Genomic DNA, 17,017 nt, shown 5'->3' with positions numbered 1-17,017 from the left:
GTGTCCAGAAGTGCCCACAGTACCAGGGGTTGAACTCTAGTAGCTGGCAAATCCCCATGAGTGTCTGCTAGTACTGGGTGAGCTGTCTCTTGAACTGCCAGCAGAGTTTGCACCAAGAGACTCAGTAGATCACATTCTATGTCATATGCTTCAGGCATTGATGGCACAGGAAAAATCTCTGCTAAACTACAGATGATGGCATCACTGAACAGGATGGTGCTCCCTTAGAGGTCAGTCTGAACAGCACAAGTACTGGTGTAAAAGTTGACAACCTTCTCTCCCCCGAGGTGCAGTCTGCACAGGGGAGTGCCTTGACACCGAGGGCACTCTACCCTCCTTCCCAGCTTATTTGCTGGTCTCTGGTGCTGGGGACCTTGATCTGCTTGATGATGGATCCCTTGATACAGTCTCCCGCTGCTTCTTCTTTGGTACTAGATAAGGAGATTTGTTCAAAGACTCTGCCGTGACAGAAGTACTGCTGTTAACTGAAGGAGAGGCACCCAGTACTTGACCCGAATAGGAAGGCTCCAAGGGTGGCTGCAGGGGGTTGCCTCTGCAAGAAAGTGCTTTAGTCTGACCTCCCTATCCCTTTTAATTCTGGGCTTAAAGTTCCTTCATCTTTGGCACGTGTCCCTGACGTGGGCGTCTCTTAAGCACTGCAGGCACCTGGAGAGCAAGTCACTGACTGGCATCAGCTTCTTGCAGCCATCACAAGGTTTGAAGTCCAGAAACCAGAGCATGCTCCAGCACCAGGCATTGGTATCCAGAACAGGCATGAACTGAAGTGTACACTGAGTACACTATTTTTTTTTAAAAAGGAAACCTACAAGTAGAAAACTATGAACTATTAACAAATACCAGCTATATTCAATAGAAATGCTAAAGCCTTGACTACATTGTCACTTTACAGCCCTGAAACTTTCTTGCTCAAGGGTCTGAAAAAACACCCTCCTGAGCGTGGCAAATTTCAGTGCTGTACAGTGGCAGCGTAGACAGTGCACCAGCGCTGGGAGCTATTCCCCTTGTGGGGGTGGTTTCTTCAGAGCGCAGGGAGAGCTCTCTCTCTGGAGCCGCACCTACACCACCACGTTAAAGCTCTGCTACGGCAGTGCTTTAATGTTGCTAGTGAAGACAAGTGCGTCCCTCTTTCTTAGGGAAACGCTTGCAGTAGGTAGGTAGAACACTCTGATAACCATCACAGGCAGTAAGAAGGAATTGAAAAAGGTTGGGGGTGGCTCTGCCCTTTATACCATCATGGAGCAGCATGAGACAGCACCGGGAGCACGCTAAGGGGTAAATCCCTGTTGCTAGTACATGGTGTGCACAAACACCCAAAGTGGAATGGACATGTGCAATCACTCAAAGAAAAATAATGAGTCACCCTGAAGTTACAAGGAGTAATTTTAGGTAAAACAGACTGTAATTATCCTGGGTAGAAATTACCCAGAATGACTCTTAATGAACCTACTTTTGAGAAAAACATCTTGGTACAGGTGTCTGAAACATTAGTTTTACACTGGATCCAAAACATGGCACCTTCAACAGAAGAATGCCCCCTTTCATTGCAGTTGAGCACTGATTCAGCACTCAGAGGGAAGAGTGTCACCTACTGAATCACTAACACAAGTCACAGAGCAACCTTGCATGCTCCCATCTATGTAATGTGTGGTTCTCATCCTGCTGATCTTATGTTATGAGTTATGACATATCTTATGACCATCGCAGATGGCATGTTTTCAGGCTGTTTGTAGAACTGGAAGGCATTACTTGTGACATTACAATATAAATGAATCAGCACTACAAGACAATAGTTTGCATAAGTCTTAAGAGAATGCATAGTCGCCTAGGAGAGAAACAGCTTCCCTGACTTAGAAAGAACTTCCTCTCTCTTTCAGATATGACTAATTATTGTTACCTTAACAAATTACCACACTGCCCTTTTTCAAAGTATCAGCACTGGGTACTAGGAAAGCAGTGCAAACAATTTCTTACTATTAATACTGGAGCATATGCTTTGAAACCTCAGACGAAACTTAGTGGCCTTGATGTTCCACTTGGATGAAGTGCAGAGGGGGCTACTCCCTGATTCAGGGCTGCCCATCCCCAGTGCAATTTAGGGCAGCACAGAGTTTTACCATGATCCCTTTTCCTTTCCTCTACCCCTCCTGCAGCCACACTCTCACCCTCGCTCATTTATCTGATAAAGTAGCATTGAATCCAAACAACTATAAACAATAATAAACGGAGCTTTGGTTTTCCTATATCTATAACGGCTTGTAGAACTGTGAAAGATTAAAATCACATGAATATGGATAAATTGAGTAAAATATGATTTTAATCTTTCACAGTTCTACAAGCCCTTATAGACATAGGAAAACCAAAACTTAGTTTATTATTGTTCACTACTTTTCAACAATATAGTACATTTAAGTTAATTTAAGAAACCTATCATGGGTAACTATTTCCATCCAAGACTAACAGAAAAATATTTATCCCCATTACTTACGTATACATTCTGGCTGAATCCCACTCCACGTAAGATCAGGGAGGCAAGTTCGGGTTGTAGAACCTTGGAGAAGGTGTCCTTTTTTACATTGAAATTGAACAACATTTCCCACCTAATGAAAAAGTGAAAGTACAATGATGTTATCACAAGGAAATATAAATTGTTCCACAATCAATAGGGAAAACTCCTACACAGAATGCAGGATGGATAAGATGAGCTGTGAAGTCCTTTCAAGAGCTGGGCAGAAAAAGGGAATTCCATTCTGTGGAGGATTTGGTACTTTGGAAGTAAACCCTCAAATTTCAGAAATCTCAGTGAAAGGGAATGGAGCCCTAACTCTGGGACAGTTTATGTAGTGGGATCTTGGAAGCCGTGGAAGCTCTGGCTGCCAAAGGGCTGCGAGCCTGGGAGCCCAGACTGCCAAGGAATCACAAACTGGGAGCCAGCCCTTCCAGGCTCTCATCTCCTTGTCACATTGTCAGGGGCTGCCACGGATTTCGGTCAGTGTGCTGGCAGGAAATCAGGCAGGTTTTGAAACCTTTGTGGCAGTGGGTTTCATTGAAACTTCTTTGAAATTGAACCATTATGTCAAATGTTTCTGTTGGAAGGAATCAGCAAATTCTGATGAAAAATGTTTCACTGGAATTTCTCTGACCAGCTCTAGTTCCTTCTGACTCAAGCCTCCATGGTTCAAGCATTTTCTTTTAGCTTTGAGCTCTATGGTGTTTAACTTTACTCTCTCACTACAAGAAGAGAAAAAAATCAATATGTTTAATAGATAACAATGTGAATACATGAAAATCTACACTCTTAACTCCTCGAGCTCATCATTTGTTTAGGCTTGGAATGGATAATTTGAAAAAAAAAAGGAAAGGATTCTTTGCAAGTGAAGCAAAAATAGTGTCTGAATGCTCGCAGTATCATCGCTTTTGAATACACTAAGTACAGGGCCATTTATTATACACTGAGAATTGTTAACTCATATACACTTGTGCTTAAACATCTTTAGATACAGACGTCATAGGTCAAATGTGCCATCTAGTGAGCTGTGTATCTTTTGATGCATGTTTGAAGGAGAAGTTGTTGAGTTTGCACTAACTTTCCATAGCACAGTGCATTCACATTTTTTTTTAAATTTTGATTAAGTTTAAAAGGCTTGATAAAAGTTCTTGATCCCCAAAAGGTAAAATATGCACATCTTTCGTAACAACTGAATCCCGTTAACCATAGTGCTTCATTACTATAAACAATTATTCGAAACTTTATAGTACAATTCCATTTCAGCTCAGTATTCTCATCATGGTGAAATGTAATAATAACCCATGAGCTATGCATAGTACTTGTATGTGAATTAATAGTGAAACTTTTTTTTCCTTTACAACATCCACTGGACTATATAATTACTTTAAAGAGATGCAGCAAATCAGGTTTTCATAATGAAATACATACTAGGAAAACACTATTGACAGTTATTGAAATTACATTGAATTGCAATATTAATGCTCTTTTATCTGATAAAGTAGCATTGAATCCAATCAACTATACTAGATTGCTTGGCAATACGTGTTACTCTTATAACAGATTAGTGGACATCAGCTCTCCATTTCTTCAAATGAACAGTTTTGAACCAAGGTTTCTTCTATACCTGTTCTATTTATTTGGTATCTGTCAATCAAACAATATTTTGGCATTCTGGTTATGAAGCAAACATCCTTTTGCTCCTGCTCCAGCCACCAAATCAATACCACTGTGTTAAACACATTTGTAACATTTCAATGCAAATGACATATGAATCTACTTATTCTCCTCTTTGTTTCAGAAACATTCTTTTGAAGAGGAATCAACAATTTTCTATGAAGGAAAGAGCTGGATACATCCCTTTCCCCCTTTACTTTCACCCATATTTTGCACGTAAACACAGTGGCATAATTTTTGAGATGCTGAGTAGAGGAAATTCCACTGGCTCCCACAGAAAGCAAGGAGAGTTACATATCAGGCTGCTTAGGGATCCAATATGAAAATATTGGACTAAGTAACTTGTTCAAGATCAAGAATCAATGACACATCATGTAAACACTCAGGCTGAAAAAGGAGGTGCTGTCGTCATCATGAATAGGTCAGAATATGAACAAGAGGCTGCTCGGCAGCTCTCCAACAGCGCTTTCTACAAGCCATTACCCTCTGATCCCACTGAGGGTTACCAAAAGAAACTACACCATTTGCTCAAGAAACTCCCTGAAAAAGCACAAGAACAAATCCACATAGTCACACCCCTAGAACACCGACCAGGGGTATTCTATCTGCTACCCAAGATCCATAAACCTGGAAATCCTGGATGCCCCATCATCTCAGGCATTGGCACCCTGACAGCAGGATTGTCTGGCTATGTAGACTCCCTCCTCAGGTCCTACGCTACCAGCACTCCCAGCTATCTTCGAGACACCACTGACTTTCTGAGGAAACTACAATTGATTGGTGATCTTCCTGAAAACACCATCCTAGCAACGATGGATGTAGAGGCCCTCTACACCAACATTCCACACAAAGATGGACTACAGGCCGTCAGGAACAGTATCCCCGATAATGTCACAGCAAACCTGGTGGCTGACCTTTGTGACTTTGTCCTCACCCATAACTATTTCACATTTGGGGACAATGTATACCTTCAAATCAGCGGCACTGCTATGGGTACCCGCATGGCCCCACAGAATGCCAACATTTTTATGGCTGACTTAGAACAACGCTTCCTCAGCTCTCGTCCCCTAACGCCCCTACTCTACTTGCGCTACATTGATGACATCCTCATCATCTGGACTCATGGAAAAGAAGCCCTTGAGGAATTCCACCAGGATTTCAACAATTTCCATTGCACCATCAACCTCAGCCTGGACCAGTCCACACAAGAGATCCACTTTCTGGACACTACGGTGCTAATAAGCTATGGTCACATAAACACCACCCTATACTGGAAACCTACTGACCGCAATGCTTACTTACATGCCTCCAGCTTTCATCCAGACCACACCACATGATCCATTGTCTACAGCCAAGCTCTACGATACAACCACATTTGCTCCAGTCCCTCAGACAGAGACAAACACCTACAAGATCGCTATCAAGCATTCTTACAAACTCCTGAAGTGAAGAAACAGATCGACAGAGTCAGAAGAGTAACCAGAAGTTACCTACTACAGGACAGGCCCAACAAAGAAAATAACAGAACACCACTAGCCATCACCTTCAGCCCCCAACTAAAACCTCTCCAATGCATCATCAAGGATCTACAACCTATCCTGAAGGACGACCCATCACTCTCACAGATCTTGGGAGACAGGTCAGTCCTTGCTTACAGAAAGCCCCCCAACCTGAAGCAAATACTCACCAGCAACCACACACCACACAGCAAAAACACTAACCCAGGAACCATCCTTGCAACAAAGCCTGTTGCCAACTGTGTCCACATATCTATTCAGGGGACACCATCATAGGGCCTAATCACATCAGCCACACTATCAGAGGCGCGTTCACCTGCACATCTACCAATGTGATATATGCCATCATGTGCCAGCAATGCCCCTCTGCCATGTACATTGGCCAAACTGGACAGTCTCTACACAAAAAAATAAATGGACACAAATCAGACGTTAAGAATTATAACATTCAAAAACCAGTCGGAGAACACTTCAATCTCTTCAGTCACTCGATTACAGACCTAAAAGTGGCAATTCTTCAACAAAAAAACTTCAAAAACAGACTCCAACGAGAGACTGCTGAATTGGAATTAATTTGCAAACTAGATACAATTAACTTAAGGCTTGAATAAAGACTGTCAGTGGATGTGTCATTACACAAAGTAAAACTATTTCCCCACGTTTATTTCCCCCCCACTGTTCCTCACACATTCTTGTCAACTATGGGAAATGGCCCACCTTGATTATCACTACAAAAGGTTCTCCCGCGCCTCCCCCGCCCCCCACCCCACCCCCGCTCTCCTGCTGGTAATAGCTCACCTTACCTGATCACTCTCCTTACAGTGTGTATGGTAACACCCATTGTTTCATGTTCTCTGTGTATATAAATCTCCCCACTGTATTTTCCACTGCTTGCATCCGATGAAGTGAGCTGTAGCTCATGAAAGCCTATGCTCAAATAAGTTTGTTAGTCTCTAAGGTGCCACAAGTACTCCTTTTCTTTTTGCGGATACAGACTAACATGGCTGCTACTCTGAAACCTATCAGGAATTCTATCCACTTTAGGCTCCATAGTAATCTTCAATCAACATTCTAATATAGAAAATCAGAAAGAGTCATACAAAAAGTGAAAACTAGGTCAAATGACAAAGGATAAATATTAAAAAAAAAAAAAAAAACAGCACAAGCATGTAGGGACAAAATTTGAAAGGCCAAGGGGCAAAATATGATTAAAGGGTAACAATAAAACATTTTGCAAATACATTAGAAGCAAGAGGAAGACCAAGAACAGGGTAAGCTCATTACTCAATGAGGAGGGAAAGACAATTACTGAAAATACAGCACTGACCAAAGTGTTAAATTCCCTTTTTGTTTTAGTTTTCACCAAGAACTGATCAGATGACTAATACAGTGAACATTAGTGTAAATGGGGTATGATCTTAGGCTAAAATAGGGTAAGAACAAGTTAAAAATTACTTAGGCAAGTTAGATGCCTTCAAGTCACCAGGGCCTGGTGAAATATATCCTAGAACACTTAAGGAACTAGCTGAAGAGATCTCTGAGCCATTAGCAATTCTTGTTGAGAACTTGTGGAAGACAGGAGAGATCTCAGAGGACTAGAAAAAGGCAAATATAGTACCTATCTATAAAAAAGAGGAATAAGGACAACCCAGGGAATTATAAACTAGTCATCTTAAATTCACTTCCCGGAGAGATAACAGAGCAAATAATTAAACAATCAATTTGTAAGCACATGGAAGATAATAAGGAGAAAAGTAACAGTCAGTATGGATTTGTCAAGAACAAATCATGTCAAACCAAGTTAATATCCTCCTTTGACAGGGTAACAAGTCTTTTGGATAGGGGGTAAGCAGTAGATCTATTTTGACTTTAGTAAGGCTTTTGATACTGTCTCACATGACATTTTCAAAAATAAACTAGGGAAATACAGTCTAGATGAACCTATATTAGGTGGGTACACAACTGATTGGAAAATCATACTCAGAGTGTAGTTATCAATGGTTCACAGTCAAACTGGAAGGGTGTATCGACAGGGGTCCTGCAGGGATCTGTCCTTGCTCCAGTCCTGTTCAATATCTTCATCAGTGATTTGGATAATGGCATAGAGAGTACACTTATAAAGTTTGTGGGCTGGGAGGGGTTGGAATTGCTTTGGAGGATATGAGTTGAATGCAAAATGATCTTGATGAACTGGAGAAAAGGCCTGAAACACACAGGATGAAATTCAATAAGGACAAATGCAAAGTACTCCACTTAGGAAGGAACAATCAACTTCACAAATTCAAAATGGGAAATGATTAATAGGAAGGAGTCCTGCAAAAAATGATCTGAGGTTACAATGGATTAGACACTAAATATGAGTCAACAATGTAATACCATTGAAAAAATAAAAGTGAACATCAGTAGCAGGAGTGTTGTAAGCAAGTCATGAAACGTAATTCTTCTGCTCTACTCAGCACTGATAATGCCTCAGATGGAGTACTGTGTCCAGTGCCAGCACCCATACTTCAGGAAAGATGTAGACAATCTGGAGAAAACCCAGAGGAGAGCCACAAAAAGGATTAAAGGTCTAGAAAACATGACCTGTGAGGAAAGACTGAAAAAAATGGGTTTGTGTAGTCTTCAGAAAAGAAGACTGAAAGGGGAACACAATAAAAGTCTTCAAGTACATAAAAGAGGAGGGTGATAAATTGTTTTCCTTATCTATGAAGGACTGGACAAGAAGTAATGGGTTCAGATTGCAGCAAGGGAGATATGGTTAGACATTAGGGAAAATGTCTTAGCTGTAAAGGTAGTTACACTGGAACAAATTACCTAGTGAGGTTGTGGAACAGCTGTCCTTGGAGTTTTTAAGAACAGGTTAGACAAAGACCTGTCAGGGACGGTGATCCTTAGCCTTGCCTCAGTGCAGAGGACTGGGATAGCTGAACTATCGAGGTCCCTTCCAGTCCTAGATTTGTATGATTCTATTATTTCAAGTTCTGTACAATGTAGTCCTGCTCAAACCAGAGGTGTGCAAACAGGAAGTTGGTCCTTAAGGAGTGCCTGAAGAGTCATACCCATTGGGTTTGACTGCAGCAAAAATCCTGGGTCTCCAAGATCTAGAGGAACACTGGCAAAGGAAACTCACTCATACTGTGGCTCCTGCCTTTATCCCAAGGCTGCATCTCCTGCCTACCACCCAGTTCCTCAGGCATCAACTCCCCCCCAAGCAGTGATTGGCTCAAAGGCAAAGGAACTGGAGATTGTGTGGGGCTGTGGAAATTCCTCTCCTTTGAAGCTGGCAGTGCACCACAGCACTGCCCCCCATTCAAAAGTACAAGCCCCCATCCTGCAGCAGCACCTTGCCCACCATCTAGGAGCGTCAGCGTTCCTATGCCACAAATCCCTGATCCCAGAATATGAAACTGAAATGCTTAAACTGCTAACATAAATATTGTGAAAATTCCTGTTCATAACATTCACAAAATTTTTCCACTAAACATTTTTTCTACTAAAAATGCTAAAAACCCTCTTTTTTTTATCCTGATACAGTAGCAACACATGAAGATATTTCTGCATTGTTCTCCTTTTTTATTTTAAACTGCACTATTGGGCTAATTTTATACCCAGACTCTGCATCACTGATTTCTTCTCCACTGGGAAATCAAGCTGCAAAGCACTGGATATCTGCTACCACTCAGCAAAGGGGTGATGCTCATCTCAGAAGAAGGTGTATAAATATTAACCATTCCCAACCATAACCAAGTTTACTAATAATACATTTTCAAAATGGGAGGCATGAGCTATGAGAACAATTGTTACTGAAACACACACACTTCTATCTGAGATTGCAGTAAATTCACTTCACTAAGAGTAGCAGAAGTTTTGGTTAGTCATGGTAAAACCAGTTCAGATAAAGTAACAACTGACCAAAGCATTTGCTTAGAGTTCTATCTGAATTTTTATGAGTGCTGGAAAGGAAAGGAGAACTATTTTTTTTCAGTGTGATTCTACCCGTCTTTATTCTTGGTCCTCCAGTCGCCAGATTATACCAGGATATTGAATGGGTTTTCTCTTCCCAAAAAATCTGGGTTGTAAGTGGATGTGGCTAGAGTCAGATGCAGGGGAATAGGAACTGAAACAAAGTGTTCTTTTGGTGAGTAGGGTGGTGGGTTTCCAGCTGTAGGGGAGGCAGATAAAGCAGGTACTGCTGTATATGGGCGATGGCTGCATTAAAGTTTGTTGTTTTTTTGGACAATCTGGTGTCACATCATTCCTTCTAATGATCCTTATGTTACAATATGTTGTAGAGAGGACTTAATAATGTAAGGAACTTCCAGTGGGAGGTCATTCACTTTAAACTGACTAAAGGACATAGAGCAGTGGTGGGCAACCTGCGACCCACGGGCTGCATGCGGCTCATCAGGGAAATCTGATTGCGGACTACGAGACATTTTGCCGACTTTGACCACCTACAGGCATGGCCCCCTGCAGTTCCCAGTGGCCATGGTTTGCCGTTCCTGGCCAATGGGAGCTGCAGGAAGTGGTGGGCCACAGGGACATGCTGGCTGGGAATGGTGAACGGCAGCAAAGGAGAGAGAGGTTGTGCCTGTGGACGGGCAATGTCAGCAAAATGTCTTGCGGCCCACAATCAGATTACCCTGATGGGCCGCGGGCCGCAGGTTGCCCACCACTGACAGAGTCTAGTGTGTGTCTTGCTCATACCACAGTCTCAGCTCATACTACAAGTTTTGCTTGCAGTTGTTGGTGGTCAGACCAGAATGGGACATTCTGAATAGGACATTAATGAGATACCCAGTATCCATTCATTGGCAGGCAATGGGATCTAATAACTACCTGTGTAAAACTCATGGTTCCTTACTTTACAAGTTAAAATGTTTTCTCTATCAGCCACCCCTGCAAACTAGAGTGAAGCTCTGTTCTTTCTTGCTTGCTTGTCTGCACCAGAAATAAAGATTAGCCACTTAGAACAGAGTTAACTATTCTTCACAATCATGTGCAAACTAGAGCAGAAGCCATCTCACTCTATCCTCTCTTAGTTGAATGGAAGTAAAACGTGGGAAAATCTTATTTTCATTACTAACTGGTAGATAAGACTTTCAGGAAACAGATCTATTGAGTAAGAAGGTGCATCTTTAGAGTCATTATTCTGACCACAAAGGGACTTAAAGCAGTCTTTTCATACTAAACATCTGTTATTTATTGTAGAGCTCTGTATTTTTTTTAACAAACAAAAGCAATAAAAGGTTATATTTTTGGAAGGCAAGTATGCCTGGATTTAAGGGATGGTTGGTGTGCATTCTCCAGGGTGTCTGCTGTATCAGCTCTTTTGCTCAACTAACATTTGGCCATTCTTTTGGAAGTGAAATAAAATGCACCTCTTGACGCCCTAGCTGAATCCTAGCTGAAAACCTACATGGTTATAAAGGCTCTCTCAGAAAAACGGGGTTGCTCAAAGTAGTGGTAATGGCACTTTCACCACTACATCACTTCTACTAATCCAGTCCAGTGCCATAGGCATAAAAGTCTTTGCTACTAAATAAACACAATTATTGGTCTCTGTGAAATAAGTTTGTAGTCTTAGTTCCCTGTGAATGTGTGTGCACATCACATAATCTCACACAATTTGCATCCTTGTTGGAAGTTAAAGGCTGATTAGACTAAGAATGAACTATTCTTTCACTGCTCCAGATCAAGATTGGGGCATAGTGGTGGGGGAAGACTTGGAGGTGTACACATGGCTGTCCATACTATACAGCACTTATCTTGAAATAAACAGGTTTTCATTCTACAGTGCTATCAAATTATAGCTTTATAAGCACTAAATTCACAGAAGAAGAAAGTTTACAAGGTTTTCCCTTATCTTCATATTGAATATCATAGGGCGCATCATAAAACAGACCCAAGAGCTAATACAAGGATACTAGGGGTGTAATGTGGCTATTTTTCTTTCTAAATACAGTTTGCACTTTGGCTCCCTTCAAGCTTTAACATGCAGGAAACTTGCTGAATTTCCACAAAAACCTAAATTGGAAAAAAAATAGAACTACAGAGCCTCGCATGCAAGACAGATTGTTCTAAATAAATCCTTGCTTCATTTCAGCAGTGTGGTGCGCTATAATGGCTTATGGCCAATGTGCTATAAACAATTTCCTATGTTACTAGCAATATCTCTGAACAAATATTTCAAACCCACAGTTCATTTCAAAGAAGCAATTTATTTTTCAACCTTATAGATGAAGTTGCTATATAGTGAGACAAAGGTATTTTGTCTTTGTAAAATCTGCTTGATATAATATACTGTGTTCAGAATAAATTTGCTACGTAACAAAATATTGGAATGAATGATAATATCCTAAAAGCAGGTACACATCCCAATTATACCATATGATACCATTTATTTACATTCTGTGGCTGGTATCTGAAGTAGGGCTGAGCTAGCATTTTTGATGCACATCTGCTTAACTTAATATGCAAGGGCCAAATACTGATACCCTTACTCAATTTCTGTCTAATCTTTCCTCTGGAAAACTCCAACTAGCATCATTACATTGTGATGTGGGGATAGCATGTATGCTGTGATCTAGAAGAGACCCACACTGTGCATAGACCCTATCTTTGGGACCTGGGAAAGCAGGCAGGTAGTGGCTTTTTTGTAGGCATAGATTATAAAATGCAAAGTCTGGAGATCACTTCAAAACAGCAAAGTGGGGAGGTCAGGGCTGGATAATTCTCTGTGTAGCCAGCTTAAAAGAGCCTGATCTTGGAGTTCTGGTGACAGAAGAGGACTGGCCAGGCAGGGAAGTGGATAGCTAGGAAGAAATTGGCACTGTGGAAACCCATAACTAGGGGTTAGCATTGCCAAGAGGCCATGCCATGTTCATTCTGTGTAATCTGACAACCAGAGGGTGGAAGGTGTTCTACGTTGGGGTTTTACATTCAGCCTCAGACCTAAACTTTCTCCGTGTATGTGAGATCTTAATTAGAAGCTGCACAATGAAGTATGCAACTTGGTTCTACTAGTGTTAACTGGTGACACTGTATATGTACAAATTGTGCGGAACATCTACTATTTTAGAAGCAGAACTTTATATGACAAAAACTCTTCATTATTCACTTGCTAAAACTTCAAAGTGCTCTGCCTAATCCTCCATAACTGTGTGTGCAGTTGGTTCCAGGACATTAGAGAGACAAGGTGCATGAAGAAGGGCTGTGTGTACCTTGAAAGCTTGTATCACCAACAGAAGTTGGGCCAATAAAATATACTACTTCACTCACTGTGTCTCTCTAATTCTCCATAAAGTCTTCCTACATATTATTAGATATGGTGCTAGATGTTGATTGTCTTTCTGCCAAGATCTGGTCTGTTGCGTTTTGGATTTAGATTTGGATTCTTCTTTATCCTTCCCCTATGTTTAGCCAGAGTGGCCAAGGCAGTGTTATCTTAGTTTTTCCTTCCCCACTAGGCATCAGATAAAGGAGCTACCTCCTAACCCTTCCCCTTAAGCAGAAGAAGGAGTGCTGCAGTTCCTACAGGGAAAGAGAGTACTAAACACTGCTGAAGTGCATTTACAGCGTTGCCCTATTAATCTGCAAGGCACTTAGAACTTTGGGGATCAAAGTTGTAAATCCTGTCAATAGCTACATTTGTTTTAGAAACTATGTATCAGTTGACAATATGCCTGTTTATTTGAAGAGTTGTATGCTGGATGCTAATGATGCTTCCATTCACCAGAGGAAAAACAAAAAACAAAAACAAAAATCTAGAGGGATCAGACTGGCCTGTCAGAATGTAAGACAGATGATTAACATGTCAGACAAATGACCCTAGGGAATTTGACAACAAAATTACAGAAAATGGCAATGCAATGAATATAATGAGCACGTTCTAACGTAGCATTTTGTTGTCCCAAAAGCATGCACAAATCGTCTATGTACTGTATTCTTTAAAGAATGTTGAGACTGATTCTCTTTTCACTTAAATTCATTTTACACTGGCATCTCTCCTGATATATTTTGGTGTGAGCAAGAGGAAAATTGGCTTGACTATAACTGTTTTATCATATTATTATCAAAATGTGGGCCAAATCCTGACATCCTTACTCAGTTTACTCAATCCTTACCTAGGAAATATCCCACTGAAATCAATGATAATTTTGCTGATTAAAAACTGACCTTCAATTTCAGGTTTTGGTGCTATATTAGTATTTCCTCAATATAAGAAAAACTAAGGGTATGTCTACACTAGCAGAGTTACATCGCTGGCAGTTACATCACCGCTCAGAGACGCTGAAGGGAAAGCACTGTTGTGTGTTTACACTGTCAGCTGCCTGCAAAAAAGCATGTTCACACTTGCGGCACTTTCACTGGTATTCAGAATGGTGCACTCTGGGCAGCTGTCCCACAGAGCATCTCTTCCTTTTCTGCCGCAAAAGTTGTGGGAAGGTGGAGAGGGTCATGGGACATCCTAGGACCTGTCCCAAAGCCCTGTGATACATTGCTTCGCATCCCAGCAATCCATGTGCTTCCATCCGCATTTGGCACCATCTTTCAATGGTTGGTGTAGTGCATCTTCTGCCTCTTTGGTCTCCAGGAATGGATCCTGCACTATTGACCAATATGCTGCTCGCTCTCACTAACAAGTCACAAGTGGAAGAGGAGTTATTCCTTAAACTACAAAGGCAAGAAGAGTGTGACATTGATCTCACCAAGTGTAGCAGCTATGACACGAGATTGCTTGTGGCATTCACGGAGGTGCTGACCACAGTGGAACGCTGCTTTTGGGCTCAGGAAACAAGCACTTAGTGGTGGGATCACATTGTCATGCACGTCTGGGATAACGAGTAGTGGCCGCAGAACTTTCGGATGAGGAAAGCCACATTCATGGGACTGTGTGATGAGCTCGCCCCAGTCCTGCGGTACAAGGACATGAGAAAGAGAGCTGTCCAGCTGTTGGAGAAGCGCATGGCAATTGCACTGTAGAAGCTGGCTATTCCAGATGGCTACCGATCAGTCACTAACCAGTTCAGAGTGGAAAAGTTGACCATTGGACTTGTGTTGACGGACGTGTGCAGGGCCATTAATCATATCCTGCTCCAAAAGACCGTGACTCTGGGCAATGTGTGTGACATTGTAGATGTCTTTTCACAAATGGGCTTCCCTAACTGTGGGGGGGCGATAGATGGCCCACATATTTCAATTCTGGCACCAGACCACCTAGCCACCGAGTACTTTAATTGGAAGAGGTATTTCTTTGTGGTTCTCTAGGTGCTTGTGGATTACGGTGGGAATTTCATAGACATTAACACAGGCTGATCTGGAAAGGTGCATGACACACACACATCTTTCTGAACACTGGCCTGTTCAGGAAGCTACAATCAGGGACTTTCTTCCTGGACCAGAAGTTCACCATAGGGGAAGTCGAAATGCCTATTGTGATCCTGGGAGACCCTGCCTACCCCTTAATGCCATGGCTTATGAAGCCATACATGGGGAACCTTGACATTGTTGAGTGTACTTTTGTCCATTTAAAGGCCCGCTGGCACTGCCTATATGTGAGGCTGGACCTCACCGGTGACAATATTCCTATGCTTATAGCCATGTGCTGTACACTATGTAATATTTGTGAAGGGAAGGGTGAAAGCTTTACTCAGGGCTGGACAGCTGAGGCTCAGTACCTGGAGGCTGAATTTGAACAGCCAGAGACCAGGTCTATTAGAGGGGTGCAGCGTGGGGCCATAAGGATTAGGGATGACCTGAGGCAACAATTTGAAGCTGAAAGCCAGTAATATTTGTTTCTATGCTCGGGAGTGCAGTAATACTAGGAGGTAATTGTGACTGGTGCAGACGATGCACTGTGAAGGTTTAAGAAAACTGCCTGTTGCTTTGAAGGGATCTGTTTGCTTTCAATTAATGGAGTAAAGATTGCTTTCAAACACAATTTAAAAAAAACAACAACAACGAGAGGAGAGAGACAAACAAAAAAACACATCAGTTCTGTGGTGGATGGGGGAAGGGAGAGTCCCAGGAGGAGGTGGGGTCCTGGGATGGTTAAAGATTTGTGTATGTCCAGGTATCATATGCATCCTTGTCCTTTGGAGTACAGTGCAGTAAGTACTGTACTTCAGCAGGGCTAATCTGCAGTGGGTACTGGGAGTCTGCAGGGCTGGACTGTGACGGGCAGGAGTGGAATGCAGCGGGTCCAGACTAGAGCCAGGAGGTTGATAAGAGTGTGTTGGTGAGTCTGGTGGGCACATGGGAAAGAGTTTTGTAACAGCAGCTGCAGGGGAGGGTGGGTGTGGAGCTGCTCAGTTTGCAGCGTTAGTAGCGCCTGGAGTGTGTCCGCTTGGTGCTCCATAACGTTTAAGAGCCACTCCGTGGCTTCATTCTGGCATGCTGTGTTCTCCTTTCGGTCCCTCTTCTCACTGTCCCACCACTCCTTTAATTCTTGTTTTTTGGTCGCTGAGTGCATCATGACATCACGCAGAAAGTCCTCTTTAGTTTTTCGTGTCCGCTTTCTAATTCTGCGCAGCCATTCAGCCAGGGATAATAAAGAGGGAGCCTTGGCTCCCAAGGTAATATCTGTGAAGCCAAAATGTAACATTTTATAGACGCAGTATTGTTTACTCCTCTGGGATAGAGAAGAGCTCCTGGCTGCTTGCATCTCTGACCTCTGAGTTGTGCTCTGCCTCTGGGTCCCCCTCCTCCTCCACATGCTCATCCAAGATTTCCTCTTCCTGGCTCAGTCCACTCTTGACTGGCACATGAGCCGCTGAAGTATCCGCAGTGGCCTTTGCAGTGGAGGTGGGGTCGCCACCGAGTACTGCATCCAGCTTTTTGTAGAACCAGCAGCTCATCGGTGCAGCACCGGAGTGGCAGTTTGCCTCCCACACCGTATGGTAGGTGTTCTGCAGCTCCTTCACTTTGATCCTGCACTGCATTGTATCCTGGGCATGGTCCCTTTCTTTCATGCATCGTGAAATCTGTCAGTAGGAATCATAATTCCTATGGCTGGAGCGCAGCTGGGACTGGACAGCCTCCTCTCCCCAAATGCTGAAGAGGTCCAGCAGCTCAGCATTGCTCCAAGCGGGGGATCGCCTGGTGCATGCAGCAGGCATGGTCACCCGGAAAGATGCACTGAAACCACTGCACGCATCACAGAGCAAACAGGAAGGGGACTTTCAAAATTCCCCAGGAATTAAAGGGATAGTCACCTGAGGGCAGGGCAGTAGAATTCAAACCGATGACCAAAGAGGCAAGAACAGACATTGTGGGATACCTCTGGGAGACCAATTGT

At 42.6% G+C, this 17,017-nt stretch overlaps 1 protein-coding gene across 3 annotated transcripts in view; it reads right to left on the bottom strand.

The window, feature by feature from the left end:
- The window catches only part of CSMD3 (CUB and Sushi multiple domains 3), a 1,168,908-nt gene that overhangs the window by 28,855 nt on the left and 1,123,036 nt on the right, over positions 1-17,017 (bottom strand). For all 3 annotated transcript variants that reach the window (XM_077808852.1, XM_077808853.1, XM_077808854.1), the window contains one exon: positions 2,507-2,618. In XM_077808852.1, coding sequence (XP_077664978.1) covers positions 2,507-2,618 — 112 coding nt within the window. The remainder of the gene's footprint in view (positions 1-2,506; positions 2,619-17,017) is intronic.

This window comes from Eretmochelys imbricata, chromosome 2, assembly GCF_965152235.1.
Source record: "Eretmochelys imbricata isolate rEreImb1 chromosome 2, rEreImb1.hap1, whole genome shotgun sequence".
NCBI classification, from domain to species: Eukaryota; Metazoa; Chordata; order Testudines; family Cheloniidae; genus Eretmochelys; species Eretmochelys imbricata.
Note: the sequence above shows the minus strand (reverse complement) of the source record. Positions and strands in the feature narration are given on the sequence as shown.